We start from the raw sequence: 16,589 nt of genomic DNA, 5'->3' as shown, positions 1-16,589 counted from the left end.
CTATTTAAAGTGATTAGCACTTGGCTGTTTTGAAAAGAAGCTGAACTCCTCCCTCTAAAAAGTTAGGCCCTGTATGCTTAGCAGAGCCACAGTCTGTTAAGGTGTTTTGGCTCCTCCTACAGGAACCACAGACCCTTCCAGAGCTTAATATCTTGGGCTGTGGTGACTACATAATTGGTATGTTTAATTCCCCTTAAATTTGAATTAATTGATCTGTGTTCTCCTGTGACAAGCAGCTTCCCCATTGAGAGTTAACCGTTTTTTAGCTCCTGAACAGTGCGGCCAGTGTGTTGTCTCTGTGTGGGCAGCAGCAGACAGTTTTCACTTCAAGGTGTAGCTAAAGGAGTTGGCTCATATTTTGATGGTGCTGTGGTCGAACTTTTACCTTGAATCCTGATTCAAAATCGTAGAACAAAGACCTTCATAAGGATTAAGGAGAAAGCCCTCCAAAGAATGAGTTGTGTTGGGCTGGTTTCCTGAGACATCCCAATCATTCCAAAATTGGGTAGAGGAATATGCATGACCCCTGCTCTGAATATTCATGAGCAATCCAGCTGACAAGGTGCAGAGAGAGGAGGGTGGGGAATCCCTTGGCCACCCAGCCCTATGTCAGCAGTGGGCAGAGAGCACACACATCAGGATGCTGGTATCCATCATTGATTGACTGCTTTTCAAATACGTACCTCCCAGGATTGGGTCATTTTTGGTTTCACCCGAGGGCTTGTTAAAACCTTTTAAAGACTTAACCCCATTCTCAGACTCTACAGCTTCTCAAAATAATAATTCTCTAAATTTATTACCTGCTGTGAAAATAGTCTGCTGTTTGGATGTCTCTGGAAATGACCCCCTTGAAGCGGCAGAGGGACAGATTGCTGGGGTTTGCGGACAGGGTCATAGCCATTTTCTCTGTCTCCTTTCCGATTTCGCGGACTTTAGCGTTGTTCCCTCTTAGTCTTCCCCTCTGCAGATTAAGGAGCAGCGTTTCTTTTTAAAAGCCTAATCACAAGCAGCCAGTGGGCTGCCCCGGCCATTTCAGCCGCCCTGGGCAATCCATTTCCACCTGGTAGTATTCTTCCCAGAGATGACTTCAGGGACTTAAACCACAGGGCAGAATTCCAGGGGTGGGCGGCCACAGTACACTTTGAGGGCTGTCCCTTGTGGGCACACAAGGACACTTTGTTAACTGTTTGACCAATGCATCCTCAGAAGTTGGACTGATACCTCAGTACGTGCTTTTATTTTTCTTCTGTTGGGAACCAAACCCAGCCTTGCACATAAGAAGCAATGCACTCTATCACTAGGCTACATCCCCAACCCCTCAGGACCGTATTGGTTAAAACTATCCCATGAGTCATTGTGTGTATGATTAGGCTTTATGAAAGAACTACCAGATTCTTAGCAAGTTCGGGTAGATGGAGTTTTGTGCAGAGTACAAACACATCCATCTGTAGGGACAGCGGGCAGGTCCCCACTTCTGTATACGTGTCCTCATTGTGTCTGTAGATGGAACACTGTGGCATTTGACTTTACGGGAAATAACTTTAGTCTGGGACATGGATCTGTGTAACAGTAACCATGGTGGTGAGAAAGTGCTGCCTTTTCTGTATCTGGTCATATGTAATGTGTTTGCTTACAAGAAGTCATTATTGAATATGCAGGTCAACTTGAAGTCTTAGGAAAGTGCTCTGGGAGCATGTCCACCATAGCAGCCCTGGGCCAGAGTCAGAGTTTAAGACGTCATGCTGGAGCCAGTAGAGTCAGGATCCAGTCCGCTCTGCTGCTGGCTGGCTGAGAAGCATTGGCAAGTGTCTCGCCCTCTCTGTGCTCATGTTTCTGGTCTATACCTGGAGATTCGATGGCGTGCACTCAGAGTCCTGAGGATTTGACACACCCACGCACACCTGCACAGGCTCGTTAGCACAAAGTGAACCCTGTAGAAGCCCCCTCTCACATTGGTTTGTGGAGTCAAGTGCGATAGGGAGGAGCAAACGTGGAGGCAGTGAGAGCAGTGGGGAGGACTGAAGCTCAGTGGTCTGCTCCAAATGTAGGGAGGCAGAGCCAAGCAGAGCCCTTCCAGGCTAGCCAAGTGGGGCTTCTGGTTCAGCTAACAACCCTGCTCAAAAAAAATTCATTAAGTAAATGCATGTAACTGTCAAATCATTTCAAAATGGTGGAGAGCAACAGAAGAAGAAGAAGAAGAAGAAGAAGAAGAAGAAGAAGAAGAAGAAGAAGAAGAAGAAGAAGAAGAGGAGGAGGAGGAGGAGGAGGAGGAGGAGGAGGAGGAGGAGGAGGAGGAGGAGGAGGAGGAGGAGGAGGAGGAGGAAGGAGGAAGGGAAGGAGGAAGAGAAAGAAAAGGAGAAGAAGGAGGAGAAAGAAAAGGAGAAGAAGGAGGAGGAAGGAGGAAGAAAGAGGAAGAAGGAAGAAGGAAGAAGAAGAAGAAGAAGGAAGAAGAAGAAGAAGAAGAAGAAGAAGAAGAAGAAGAAGAAGAAGAAGAAGAAGAAGAAGAAGAAGAAGAAGATGATGATGATGATGATATGATGATACCCAACCGTTTACTCCTGGCCTCTATACACATTTACACACACACACACACACACACACACACACACACACACACGTACATACATGGAACTACATAGTTGCTACATCGTCAGGAGCCCAGCTATTACATCACTTCCTTCTGTCCCCAAACAGCCAACAAACAATTTCCATCAGAATTAGGTCAATAGATCAATGCAAAAACTAGTTTCCAAAGGAGGAAGTGTTTCTTTCTGACTTCTCTTAGTCATGACTATGAGGGTATTGGCATCCGGTACATGCCTAGGGACTCTTCAGGCTTCTGTTCCAATGCAGGGGGGCTGCAGGAAGGAGACCTGGCCTGCAGAGTCAGGCTCTGCCACATGGGCCCCTCCCTGGGTTCTACTTTGCTCACCTGGATAGGGACATGAGTAGACCCAACTTTGCTCTGGCACTGTAAGGCCATGACTTGAAAGCAGAGGACATCCTGCACTCTTCCACAAAAGCCCCCAGAGCCTTCGCAACACTGCAGAACTGCGAGCTATAAGTGCCAAGCGAGGCCCTGGGAATCCAGATGGTGTTCACGTGGGGCCACTTCCACTGGCGTGACTCTGCACAGTTTAATTATCTCAGTGAGCATCTCCAGGGTGCTCATTTCCTTCCCCTCCCAGGGACGCCTTCGTGGATCCAAATCCCAGCAGCACCCTGGGAGATGAGGAAATTCCCCTATTGGGATGATTGATAGAGACTAATTCTTCAAATTGATAAACAATTGATGGCAGCCTGAATTGGTGCAGTCACCCCTCTCGCTGCTCACTTTGGTGACGTGGCTCCCTATCCAATGAGATGTCGGCATAGGCTTCACCCAGGTCTAGAGCATGTAGTCTGGGTCTGTGTGGACTAGGAAACACAATGGCTGAACACAAGCAGGCAACATTCACCTGAACACACTGTCCTGTCTATACCTTCACTCCTTCAAGGAAGACTTAGCACTAGTTGAGATGTTCAGCCTCTACTGTAAGGCATGATGGGTACTTTCACCAAGGGCATCTCCATCTTTTCCTTGAAAGGCCATCAGTCATGAAGACCACCAGTGGGGTTAGTTCCATAGGTGAGGGTTTGTTGTGGGTAGGCAATAAATCCTCATGGATTTGTAGGGTTCACATTTCTTAGGGTTAGTGGACCCAACTTCTGTTTCCCTAAGCATTTCCTTACAATTTTTTCCTCAAATCGTCTACTGAAGGGGACAGTTAGTACAAGGTGATATATGCACTGAGAAGAGGTAAAAGGCAAGAAATGACCCGATGCTCGAGTGAGTGGAGGAAGATAAAGGGCTGTGGTTTCGGGGCCACCGCATTCCATTAATACAGAGACCATCTTCAAATATCATCTGTGAGATGACGACCTATTTGTAGATTTCTGGATGTGCCTTGTGGCAAGGCACCCAGCATTTTCTCAGGTCCCCTTGGGTTGATTAGTAGTCTGGCAGCCATCTGATGTTTCCTGGTCTCTCTGAGAAACTCTTCCCTGCTTCTCCAAAGCCATTTGTGTTTGTTGAGAGATTTCTGAGTCATCAGAATCTCATGTGTGGCTTTTGAAGCCCAGGTGGCCCTTTTGTCTCTATATGGGACAGTCTGCAGGGCTCAGCTCTTGCACAGATGTTCAAGTCCCTGATATACAACGACACAGTATTTACGTGCAACCTGCACACACCTTCCTTGTATGCTAAATCATCTCTCTATGACAGAGGATTTCCACCACAGTCTCAAGGCTCCTGCAGGGGTTCATAAGCTGCACAGTTCAGTAATAATATTAAGGAAAAACCTGTATATTCATTGCCTTGCTGAGCCCCACCTCCAACCAGAATCTTCCTAGAAACTGCTCCCATTCTTCCATCCTCAAGAGCACAGGGCATGCAGAGCCGGTTTGGTATTGGCCTAAGTAGGGCTTACCCACCAAGGGAAGGCTGCTCCCGAAAGCAGTCACATGATGCCCTGTCCAGCAGCCCCCGAGACGCTGCGGATCATCTGTGCCCCAGCTTCCCTTCCCACAATAGCGGAGCATTTAGGCCATGTTGATTTTAGATAATCTTCTATCCAGGAATGGCACCAAGCTTGGTTCTGTTTGTTTTAACCACCTCAGCTGGTGACTGCTGTGAGGGCTAACCTCAAGAACTCTTAGCCTGTCCTGAAGCTGGGGCCGCACGCCTCTGAGGAACGATGGGGCATTTCAGGGTGAAGGCCAGAGAGACAGACAGTCCCAGCTCCCCGCAAGAGCAACTGGTGTGCCCAGGGAATTAGTACACAACGAAAAGGACATTTGGTGTCTCAAAAATCTGGTAGACCTCAAGTCTGACTAAGGACAGGAGTTATCTAACTCTGACCTGTATGCCAGCTCTGACTCTTAGTCTCTTTTGGACAAGCCCCTATGCTAAGAAAGGCTTTTGTATTCTTAGACAGTTAAGAGGAAGGAAGATTATCTGGGAGCCACCCTTGGTCAAGGTTGCTGACCTCTGCTGGGGTCCACTCTCTGTCTTAAAAGCATGCACTAGCTTAGAACCTTCCAGTTTCTGAAGCTACAGAATTGTATGGCTGTCTGGTGGAGCCATCCTGGTCTAGCCTTTACCACCACGAGAGAACAGATGGGCAGTCCCAGTAGAGCGTTTTCAGAGACTTCTAGAATTTTCTGCGCCACACCCCTGGGACCCAGGAGGAGATCCTTGATTTTAGTTTCTGATGCTTTACTCTCTGTTTGTCAGTTTTGACTGGAGCTCACTCTCTAGAGGCCTGAGAAGAACTTGAGAAGGAAAGAAAGTTTACACCTCCACCGCCACCCCACCCCCACTCACTCCCAGCAAATCACAGTTAAGGCTTCCTAAAGTGTCACTTCAAGACTTCCCTTTGGGAGCAAGTAAAGTGGCTATTTCCAGTGTATCCTCCAACTGAATTTCAGCCCCATGAAATCAATGCGACAATCTCTAAAGACATTTTTCTCTCTCCTCTCGGGTCACTGTCACCAGCGTCTCTCCAAGTTTGGGAAAGACGAATTCACTTATTTCCCTATCTGTCCGCAGAACTGACAGCAGGATGTGTGCACAGTTTAAAATGTGTGCACAAAGTTATTAGCAGGGAGAAGAGATGGTAGGACATATTTTTTCTACCACCAGGAAGTCATGGTTACTGAAGATGCTATCCTTCAGGACCCTTGCTGGGATGTGTATGTAACCAGCAGCTTAAAGGTGCCAGCATTTTATAGACGGGTCAGGGTGGGGGTGGATTTTCTGAATATCCGTTCTTTAGAAGGCAGAGACAGCAATTCAGATAAGGAAACAAAGAAAATGCCCAGGTGTCTCTCAGTTTGTTGTCAGTGCTGTAGTGTGGAGCTGTGTAGACGGAGGTGTCCAGTCCCCACTGCCCCAGCCCCTGGCAAGGTCCAGTTCCTCTGATCCTTCTCCATAGGGTTTTACTGCCCATGCAAGGTGGATCCTTGGCTTCCTTCTTCGCCAGCTCCCTGTGACTGCTGCTTTGTACAGTGGCCTCTCTGGTAGACTCTACTGACTCTGGCGTTAGTGGAGGCAGGTACTCTGTTGGGGCAGGTCACGGGTCTTACCTGGGAGTAAGATGCCACAAACCCCCATGCTGATCAGTACAGCCGTAGCACACAAAGGGACCTGCTTCCCTTCAGCCAGCTTTCTAATCACCTTTGCATCCAGAGAGAGCAGCCTTGACGCTCTGGACTAAGCCATCCCTCCCCATTCCTTCCTGGGGCCAGGGGTCTGTTGCCTGAACCCCCACAGGCCTCCCACATTAACATGACATTGCCTGATGAGTGCAGGCCGAGCAGCTTCCACCAGCTGAACCTCTGATCCCCAACTCACTGGAGAGTCTGGCTTTGGGATTTTGGCAAGAAGGCCTATTGCCCATGGGGTCAGCATGAATAAAGATTTCTTTCTTCCTTTCCTTTTTAAAAGTCAAACATCAACTGAAACTCTTCCCAAAGCACCCTCTGCCCCCCTCTCTCTCTCCTCTCTCTCTCTCTCTCTCTCTCTCACACACACACACACACACACACACACACACACACACACACACACCCCCCTTTCTCTTAACCTCCCTCACCTGAGAAAAACCTACTCTGTGTAAAATTTGAGCACCAAATCCATTCCCAACCGGTCTTATCATTTTGAAACTATGTTTGCCCAGCTTTGTAGTAGGAACGGACAGACCGTTTTGAAGGCCACATACTTTTCAAACCTTGGTTGCAACACGTTTGCCCCATTTTGAAACTGTCTTTCTCCAGCCTAGGGAAAGGGAAATCTGTTTGACAAAGTGGCACTCTGGCCCGTTTATCTTGTAGCATAGCTCACTGAGTCTATTGATTTTCTTAAATTAATGTTTACAGAATGCTACTGAATTTTGCTCAACAGAACATTGTTCTTTTTTGCAGCTTTGTTTTAGAATGAAGGGGGCGGGGGGGGAGAGGAGGCACAGACTATTATACCATATGTTATTTTGCTTAGACCAAGGGAACACAGACCCCCTCCCCCGCCCCGTGTGTGTGTGTGTGTGTGTGTGTGTGTGTGTGTGTGTGTGTTAAACTTTTCCTAAGAATATTTATTCTTCAGGTGTTTAAGGAACTAAATGTGTAGTTAGGAAATAGGTTCACCCTTGGGGCCCCACATTACACGAGTATTAAACTAATTGAAGTCTCCAGGGTGCCTGAAAGTTGAATGCCGGCTGCAGCATCAGAGGGAGGGAGGACTTAGACCTAATCTTAGTTGTTGTGAAGACATCCATTTAGTCTGCTCTAACTCTGGAGGCCGCCTCCTTCTGCACACTTAGAGAGAGCACTCGGGGCATCCTAATCAAACTTGTTAAGAACTCAAAACAGGACGACTTACTCTTAGATCACGGCATTCGGGGCTAATACATACCCAGTCTGTAAAGAGGACTCAAAACTGACTCTTCCCAAGGAAGAACACACTTCCGTTCAGCCCGTGACACGACAGAAGATGAGGCCTTTGAGTCCCAGTTATGAAATAACCAACATAAAGCACAAGGCATCTTTCTCCATGTGCTGGCCCAGCCAATAACATCACCCAAGCAGACCCCAAACCAGGCTTCGGGCTTGCTCACTAAACCGCGGGGAGGGGAGATGCTTCATGGGAGGCAGAACTCTCTTCTGAAGTCTCTGTCCCTGGGTTCACTTGGGCTTGCCTTCCCATGCACATTCCCTGGACAGAGAAGGTACTGGGAGAGAATCCCACAGTGCACCAAGAGCATCCTGAACCTCCTCGTCTTCTGAAAGGCTGGGGAGTCGGGGCTGTCCACACAGCACAGCTGCACGCCTGGCTGATATCATGTGACCATGTTTCACAGGCCTGTGATTTCTCTGTTCTGCTCCTGGCAGGTGTTAGGGTGACCAAGACAGAGGCGAAGAGCTGCCATGCTGTAGCGTGTGTGTCTGTTCTGACTGGTAGTCTGTGAAGAGTGCTGCACCATCCGAGTTCATCCTCTAAGCCCACTCTTGAGCAGTACAGGTCCCCAGCTTAAGCCACTGCTGTCGGGAGACAGGCCTCTCCTCGATCAATATTTACTTACCAAACAGCAGGGATGGGCCAGTTTGTTTAGGGGAATCATGTGCCCACCGGGGTGAATGGCTCCGAAAGAACTTCAGTGTTTGTCTCTTTCCTGGGACCTTTGTGTCCCAAGCATGCCCATGTGGGGAAGATAGATGCTCTTTCTCTCCTGAACTCTTCCAAAGACATTCAGAAGTCATCTTGGGGGGAGGCCTTGGTGTCTCTGCTTGGTCGACTACCCTGTTCCTACGTGGAGTGGGTTCGTGGTGTGTATTTAGTTTTGAAGAACATTTTAGAGTCTGATTTTCTCAGCACACCTCTGTACAGGGTACACATTATAGAAAGGACACAGGGATTAATTAAGAGTATATATGGAAACATACACTTACATGTATGTGCAAAATATATTAAAATATATAAATATATAAACATACAACCCCCCCACCAAAGGCTCTGCAAATTTTCAGAGCTGAGTCTCAGATGTATTTAACTCTCCTCTTAAATACGAACTCGGCAGGGCCCAAGTCGAGAACACTCTTCTTTCAACTTGCCAGCTCCAGTCCCTGTGACTCTCGGAGGCATCTGTGGCGAGCTGGAGGGGTTTTGTTTCAGTCGGTGGGGAGGGTCTGTGGATGCTGGGGGTGGGGGAGTTATTGATTTATTTGATTTGGTGAGTCCCCGAGTTGTAAAAAGCTGTCTGAAATATTCATGCACAACGGTCTGAGAAGCCGGTTTCTGTTTTATTTACTGCACAGTAGAACAGCCACAGCGGATTAGTTCTACAATACCCGTAACAAAAGCCCAACAGCTGATGCATGTGATGTTGGGAGGTGACAAAACAGTTAAAGTATGCTGCTGGCTATGGGCAAGCCGTCAGCAGATGCAGACAAAAGGCCTGTGACAAGAATAACTCTCTCCAAGGCGAGCAGTGAAGAGTATCCAAAATACCAGCACCCTTTTCTCCTTGACATTGTCTTCTCCAAGTCAGCATTTTATTGCCCTTTTATAGTATTAAAAAAAAAAGTGGGGAAGGAAGGAGAAAGAAAACCCACACACGGACGGATTCACCAAAATACAAGCAGGGCTCTCTTTTCTCCTCTCTCAACCAGTCCTGTCATCCTTATACACATCTTCCGTTTTTATGTTGAAGTTTGGGGGGCGTGGAGGGATTAGCTTAAAAGATAGTGTCAAAAACACCTTCCTTACTGAGATCGGGATCTATTGATAGGCTGAAATGGCCATTGGGTGGTGGTTCTTGGGGAAGGGCTGTGGGGGAATTGGGGAGGGGGTACTTGGCGTGTTTTCTATCCATTTCAGTAAAGATGATTCTATCGGTGAGCTGAGGCCAGTCCTTTGAAGGGGATCAAGAATAGAGGCCTGTCCATGGGGACCTGAGCAAAGGGCAGGGTTATGGTCCCCCCCCTCCCGCAAGAGGCCAGTGAGTGAGCAGAGGGATGCTTCAGAGGTGTGAAAAATCAGCCTCTCTGTCTCCAGAAAATAGGAGAGACTGTCTTCTTTTTAACCTTTGTAATTCCCCCTCTATTCTCTGTGACATTCATTCAGCTGCCAAGAGCGTTTGGCAAGGTTTGGGCCAGCGAGCACACTTCCAGTGACCGCTAACCTTGGTATGTCCTGACACTTATGATGAGTGTCTGTAGGACACAGAAGGCAGGCAGCCTGCTATGTCAGGCTTTCATTATGGACTGCAGAGACTGGGGACAGCCAGTTTAATAAAACAAATCATCCTTGAAGGTAAAGCAACTGGGAAGAGGAGGAGGAAGACAGGAGGGGGATGTCTTTGCCACTCAATCCTATCTGTGTGTGTGTGTGTGTGTGTGTGTGTGTGTGTGTGTGAGAGAGAGAGAGAGAGAGAGAGAGAGGGAGAGGGAGAGAGGAGCAGCAAAACATTCCCCCGCCCAGCCCACTGCCTGTGTGTGCTGCCCAGCTGTGGACTAAACAGATGTGAACTCCTTCCCTCCTTCCCTCCATCCTCTGGAAGCCACTGGCTCTCTCTGATGGGCAAGCAAGAGCAAATAATCAGGGTGAAGTTGGTGGGTGCTTGCTGGCCATCTCCCTTCAGAGTGGCCAGTGTGTTCAAGTACCTCACTGTGAGTCTGTTTTCTAAATGTCAAGGCAAGACTATTTGGGGTAAGGCTCCTAGGCTGGGATGCCTTTTTATCAGAGCAAAGTTTCCACTGTCCCCTCCTGAAGAACTCTCGGCCAAGCAGCTCCCACAATAGCCTCCTAGGTCTGCCAAAGACTTTGGAAGCCTTTTGTTTTTCCCCTGTGGCATGTCCAAAGGCCTGGCCTCCCCCTCCCCCGCCCCCGGCAGCCTGCATTGTCTTGCATTCCAGTGACTTGATTGACTGTTGCACCTGATGCTGAGAAGACTCAAGGGTTCATGGTAGAGATTGTTGGGTTCTATTAAAAGAAACCCAGATAAGGGATTACTTGTCACTAAGGGCTTTTCCGCAGATGTTTATTAGTGATGGGAAAGCCATTAGGTGTGAGGAGGTGCATGAAGTATGGGTAATATCATGCTCCTAATCCTGAACCCCAATTACCCCCCCCAAACATCAGGAAGATGCTACCTCCCCCTGGTAAATGAAGGTGGAGAAATGTTCTGAGCAGAGAGCAGAGGCTCTCTGTTTTCCTGGGTGAGATCTCTACCTGTGGGTGGAATACCTCAGCATTCTCTCAGAATAGCCATTTTTACCCCCACACACTCTCTGGAGCCACCATGGAGAGACAACCTGCTCCAGTATCAGAGGCTCTCCGAGAACCCTTTTACCCTACGCTGCAAATTAGCAAGCTACTTCATGTTTCGCCAAGAGGACCCCTCCAACAACCAGACCAGCAGCCCGTAACTCTCTAACCCATTTCTGTTTACATTGACGTTACTGGCTCCTTGCACATGGTTTCCCTCAGTAACAGAGACATAGCTGGTCAGGAATTTGTTACCTCACACGAGTCAACTGCCTTTATAAAAGCATTAAAGCCTGGGACACAGGTCTGTCCTCACAGCACCCAGGAAGCTAGAGGCAGGAGGATTGAAAGTTCAAGGTAATCTTCTCTGACTACATGCTGAGTTCAAGGCCAGCCAGAGCCACATGAGACCCTGGGTCAAAAAGAAAGGAAGGTAGGAAAGAAGGAAGGAAGGAAGGAAGAAGGAAAGAGAAAAGAAAGAAAATATAAAGTAAAACTAAATAAGTCGTGGTAAAGACCAGCATGTTTTATCGGAAAGATGTCTTAGTTCACCAGTATCTTTATGTCACCATTTCTCCATTTCAGCGAATCTCGTGGCTTTTCCATCTATAAAATGGTGTTTTCTGAGATCCGTGTTACTTAAAACTTTATCTTTTTCATTAATTTGCTTCTTTGGGATTGTTTGTTTTGTCTTTGTTCTGTTTTGTTTTGTTGTGGCGGAACTGAGAATCAAACCCAGGGCCTCATACAGGCCAGGCAAATACCGTGTCACTAAGCTGCACCCAGCTCTGGGCTTTCTTTCCTCAAAACCACGAGAGAGGACATCCGTGAACTACAGAGCATTGTGGGATGAAGCACAGGGGGAAGGTCTCCTTGTTAACAACAGTGTTGGTGGGATAATAAAAGACCCCCCATGGAACACGCAGGTGGCACAGAATAAACACCTGGGCTCCTCAGCTGAGACATCTTATGATGAGGACAGGACACTGAAACCAGTTGCAACGGGGGTAAAAAGCCAGACTCGGTATAAAAGCTGTCACAGGGTGGCTGGCCATGGTGACCTCAAGAAATGAATGTTTAAGACAGGACGAGACCCATTTCGCCAAGGCTCATGGCCTCTGAGAATGGAGTGGAGACTTGGCACCATTCCTGAAGTTCCTCTGTTCTCAGTTAAGTCCTAAAGCACCCTCCCCCTCCAGAGCTCATGCTGCCATAGTTATCTAGACAATTCTGCTCCCGTTGGCTTCCACAAGGCCCTTTTCCCCGGGCCTGGCTGTGTGTATAGGCAGGGTGGGGGTTGGGAGTGTCCTTGGAGTGGGAGGGGCATCTGGCTTCCCCACTCTTTCTAGCCTCACACCTGTGTCTTTCAGAGCTCTCTGTCTCCTGCAGCTCTCGGTTTCTTGTTGAAGGAGGATGGGTCTCCATGGAGGTTCTGTTGCCAGCAGCCAGCGAGAGCACACAGTTTGTACCACTGATCTTTGTACCTGTAGCATTTGGCTGCAGACCTGTGCCCAGCCACGTGGCCTCTCCCAGTAAGGCCCTTTTGCTGTCATTGGGTGGGAACAGGATGCTCCCTCCAGGAAATTCACGTGTGCACAGGTGCTTCCACGGAGTCCGTGTGGCTTCTCAGCAGACTGCTGTTTGTCCAGCCAGGGAGAAGGGGCCCTCGCTGTGCCCCCAGTCAGCTCTGAGCTCTGTCCTGACAAGTCAACATAAATGCTTTGGGGAGAGATTGCTTCATGCCGTCCTCTGTATTTCTGAGGCAGGGTCTCAGTGTAGCCCTGGCTGGCCTGGAACTCAGAGATCCAAGTGCTCAGATTAAAGATGGGGGCCATTGTGCCTGTTCTAGGTTCTGTGTTGGGGCCTTGCCCTTCTTTCCTTTTCCCTTCCTTCCCTTCCCTTTCCTTTTTCCGTCAAAAGTTACTAGATTTCCCTAAAGAATAGTTGGCCAGCTATTGGACGAGAGGAGAAGTTCAGGGACACCCAGTGATCGTTTTACTTTTCTATGTTGCCTACCAGTCATGTACGTGTGTGTATGCATGCGTGCATCCATGTCTATGCCCACTGTACTTGTTGAGGAAAGGCAGAGAAGAGGTGCTGCACTTGTCTTGGACAGTAATCTCCCCGTCGTTTGAGTAACTGGCATTTCTGAGCCACAGTGAAGGTCTTTCATGTTACATCTGTGAGGATAGATGTGTCTACACATAGGGCACCAGGCATTTATGTCCTCATGCATCGGAACTTAATGTAAAACTAAAATCTCACTAAAGCATGCTGGGAAAACGATTGATTTGTGCAACTATTTTATGAATCCATCATGCTGAAGGGAGCACAGATAGGCCGTACTTTACTGTGAGTTGCTTCTAAAGACTACTAAGTGTTCTCCTCTCAATCAAAGGTCACACTATTTAATCAGCAAGGGGAGACAGACAGATGGATGGACAGGCAGGCGGACAGAAAGATGGGCAGACAAGCAGACAGACAGACAGACAGACAGACAGGCAGGCAGGCAGGCAAGTAGGCAGACAGGCAAGTAGGCAGACAGACAGACAGGCACACAGGCAGAGAGACAGGCAGGGAGGCAGGCAGACAGGCAGGAAGCTCACATACATTAATTGCTATGGAAGCAGGGGCTTGACAAATAAAAATTCCAAAAGGATTATTTGGGGGAATGATAATCTTGGAGTAGAATGGTCTTGAACAAGTCCTTCTGATCTCTCCTTGTCTCCGTTTGTTCGAGGTATCATTGAGACAATAACACCTTTCACAGAGGTTGGAAGTAACGGAGTAGCGTTCACTATGTAATGTAACATAGCGCCCAACATGGTAAACACTCAGTGTTAGCTTTTATAGCGACGATCGATTACACAGACCACTGTCTAAGGAACTATTCTAAAGCCGAAGCAACATGTAGCAATTCAGAGTTCAGTTTAAGTTTCACAGCTTAGAGTTTTGTGCTGTTATGTTACCCCTTTATAGTCCTGGCTGTTTTAATACACAATTGCGCGTCCCGGCAACAGTTCTACGCTACAAACAGGACACCAATTTTAAAGTTTCTTCATTGACGTTAGGGATTTAGGTTATGTAGAAGTCCAACATGTATCCTTCTATTCTGAGGACACATTAATTTTTTCATAATGGAAGTCAAAAGGAAGAGAGGAATCAAATTATGAAAAAGAGGAGTTGGCAAGTTTCTTCTAGAGCAGACCTGCTTAACCACGTGATGGTGTGGGTCTCTTTTCTCTACTGCGGCGCTCCACGGTGAAACCCTGTCATTGGTGGGTCCCATGTATCCTCTGCGCATGTCTCCTCTGAAGCCCACGAAGCAGCCGCCGTCTATCACAATGCTGCTATATATAACAACTCCACACGAGAGAAAAGAGGCCGGCCATTTTTAGAAAATGCAGGTGCCGTCTAAAGCCCCCTTCTGAGAGCGTGGACTTAGCTCAGCTTCCTTTGAAGAACTGCAGACTTGAAACTGAAAACTTTATTAATACCCATTGTCTCCTTGTATCAGCAGGTTCCAGAGAGATTCCTGGAAGTTGCGCAGATCACGTTACGGGAGTTTTTCAATGCCATCATCGCGGGCAAAGATGTTGATCCTTCCTGGAAGAAGGCCATTTACAAGGTCATCTGCAAGCTGGATAGTGAAGTTCCTGAGATTTTCAAATCCCCTAACTGCCTACAAGAACTCCTACACGAGTAGAGATCGCAACGCCCTTTTGAATGTATGGATAGAAGAAGTCCCCCTTGGATGTCCAACTTCTCTGTGTCTAGATTTTGGTTTTATATGTTTGTGTGGGGGAGGCATGGATACTTTGTGATGTCAGCTGGTGGTCCCTGCTCATCCTCTTTGGGTTCCTTTTATTTTCCCTCATCAGAAGGGGATGGGTATTTTCCTTCTACACCCTGTAGTTTACTTTTGCCCAAGGCCCTTAATGTTTGGAGACTTAAGGTAGGGTTGGTCTTCAGGAGAAGGGAATGTCAGCCTGTGTAAAGTGTATAAAAGCTATGGAGTGAGCTGGTGACTGTGACACAGCTCACGTGCACACCCCCGTGCTGTGTCTCCTGTTTCTAGGGTTAAGAAGTTCTGGAAGAACCTGAGGAAAAGCACTTCACACACTGGAATACCTTGTTTGATTTGAGCCTGATAAGTAACCTTTTCTTACACGTTTAAGCCAATGCCCTCGGCTGCTGGGTAGCTCACATCTCAAAAGTACCCTCAAAGGACAGGTTTTTAGAAGGATTGTCACCAAGTCCTTTGTAAGAGAAATGGCATAAACCCCCAGACCCAATTTTGTACAAAACCGGCTCTCCTGAGACTAGCAAGGCTGGGAATGCACGCAGGCCGACCTGCTGTCTCTGTGAACTTTGGAGCAGGCTCTGGGTGAGATGTGAGCTTGGCCGTGTCGACTTAGAGGAAACCCCGTTCTTTGTCACTAGTTGCTGTTTACTTTGCTTCAGATATTAAAAGGCGCGCACTTTTCAAACGCTCAGCTCCTTATGTGCTTACCATTGCTATTGCTTTCTGACCCTCTTTCTCCTCCTAAAACACTAATTTCTGGATACCTTTCTACAGTAAGGAATTAAGAACTCCCATTGACCGAGAAACCCTTGCCTACTCTTGGAGCATGCTGGCAGCTGCTAGTGGACCTGAACTGTACTTCCTGTGAGGACGGCACCCAGGGATGGCTCATTTGCATATGGGTATGGAGGGTGGCTGTCTGTCTCTTCCCTCTGGGTTGGAATATCTTAAAGCAGCTGATGATGTCTCTTCTACTCCAGAAGCTGATGTTTGACCCAAGTGTGTACAATAGGTTAGTTTGGGGTTACCCAAGAAGACACAGTTCCAGCATACTGAGAAAGCTGCCTGCTCTTTCCCCCATTCTCAGATGGCTCTTCCCAACCCTCCAGGTTTCTGATGACTTACCACCTCCTACACCTGCATTTAAAATGCTAAATACCACTCGTGCTTCTTTTCCTAACTGGATGTGTGTGTGTGTGTGTGTGTGTGTGTGTACAGGTGCAGTAAACAGCACTGTTCACTCTAACGGTGTGATCCAGGCCCCTACTTCCCCTTAGATAATCTGATGTGCCCACTGTAAAAACGACATAGCAACAGGGCTGGTATTTGAAACAGAAAGGACGAAAATGCCATTTTTCCTTAATTTCTTAAAGATAAAAAAAAAAATCAGCGTTTGACTTTGGAGGACTCGGGTCAGGCCTTGTGACTGACTGTCTGGCTGCAACGCTGTAATTCAACATCACTTATAAATTCTGCTGATGGGCAGGGATGTATGAACACAATTATTGTCAGCACAAAGCCTTAAAACCTGCTGACTTCAAGCTAAACAGTGAAGCCCTGAGAGGCCCAGCATCTTCCGGGAGACCAGAAGGCCCCGGCGATATAGACAGAGCACGGATTTGCATGCTCAACGCTGTCCACTCGCTTCAGCACCATCTCCCAGTGCTCACACACCCATTCGTGAATAGGTAATTGTCAGAGCATATCCGTTATTTTTCTGGCTGTCTTTAAAACAGAAAAAGCCCAGGTAGTCAATTATACCAATGAGATAAATGTTACAAATGAAACAGCAGAACCGGGACCCAATCAGTACAAATGATGAGAGGTCTTCGACATGCTTTGTTTGGAAGCCTGGGCACTCTGGTTCCTGCAAGGGTCCTGGCTGTTCTGGGTCCCATGCCAACCACATCTCCCCCATGCCACCCTTTGCAAGGTCAAAGGTGAAGCTGTAGTGTAGTCACCTGAGTAGGCAGATTGCTAGGT

The 16,589-nt window shown here is 47.8% G+C and overlaps 1 protein-coding gene across 2 annotated transcripts in view; it reads left to right on the top strand.

Moving 5' to 3' along the window:
• Prox1 (prospero homeobox 1) overlaps positions 1-15,620 on the top strand; it is a 49,513-nt gene extending 33,893 nt beyond the window's left edge. For both annotated transcript variants that reach the window (XM_032915190.1, XM_032915191.1), the window contains exon 5: positions 14,322-15,620. In XM_032915190.1, the coding sequence (XP_032771081.1) occupies positions 14,322-14,507 (186 nt within the window). In that variant the 3' untranslated portion in view covers positions 14,508-15,620. The remainder of the gene's footprint in view (positions 1-14,321) is intronic.
• Positions 15,621-16,589: the final 969 nt, after the last annotated feature.

This window comes from Rattus rattus, chromosome 10, assembly GCF_011064425.1.
Source record: "Rattus rattus isolate New Zealand chromosome 10, Rrattus_CSIRO_v1, whole genome shotgun sequence".
NCBI classification, from domain to species: domain Eukaryota; kingdom Metazoa; phylum Chordata; class Mammalia; order Rodentia; family Muridae; genus Rattus; species Rattus rattus.
The sequence above is the reverse complement of the archived record's forward strand: the minus strand, read 5'-3'. Positions and strand labels throughout refer to the sequence as shown.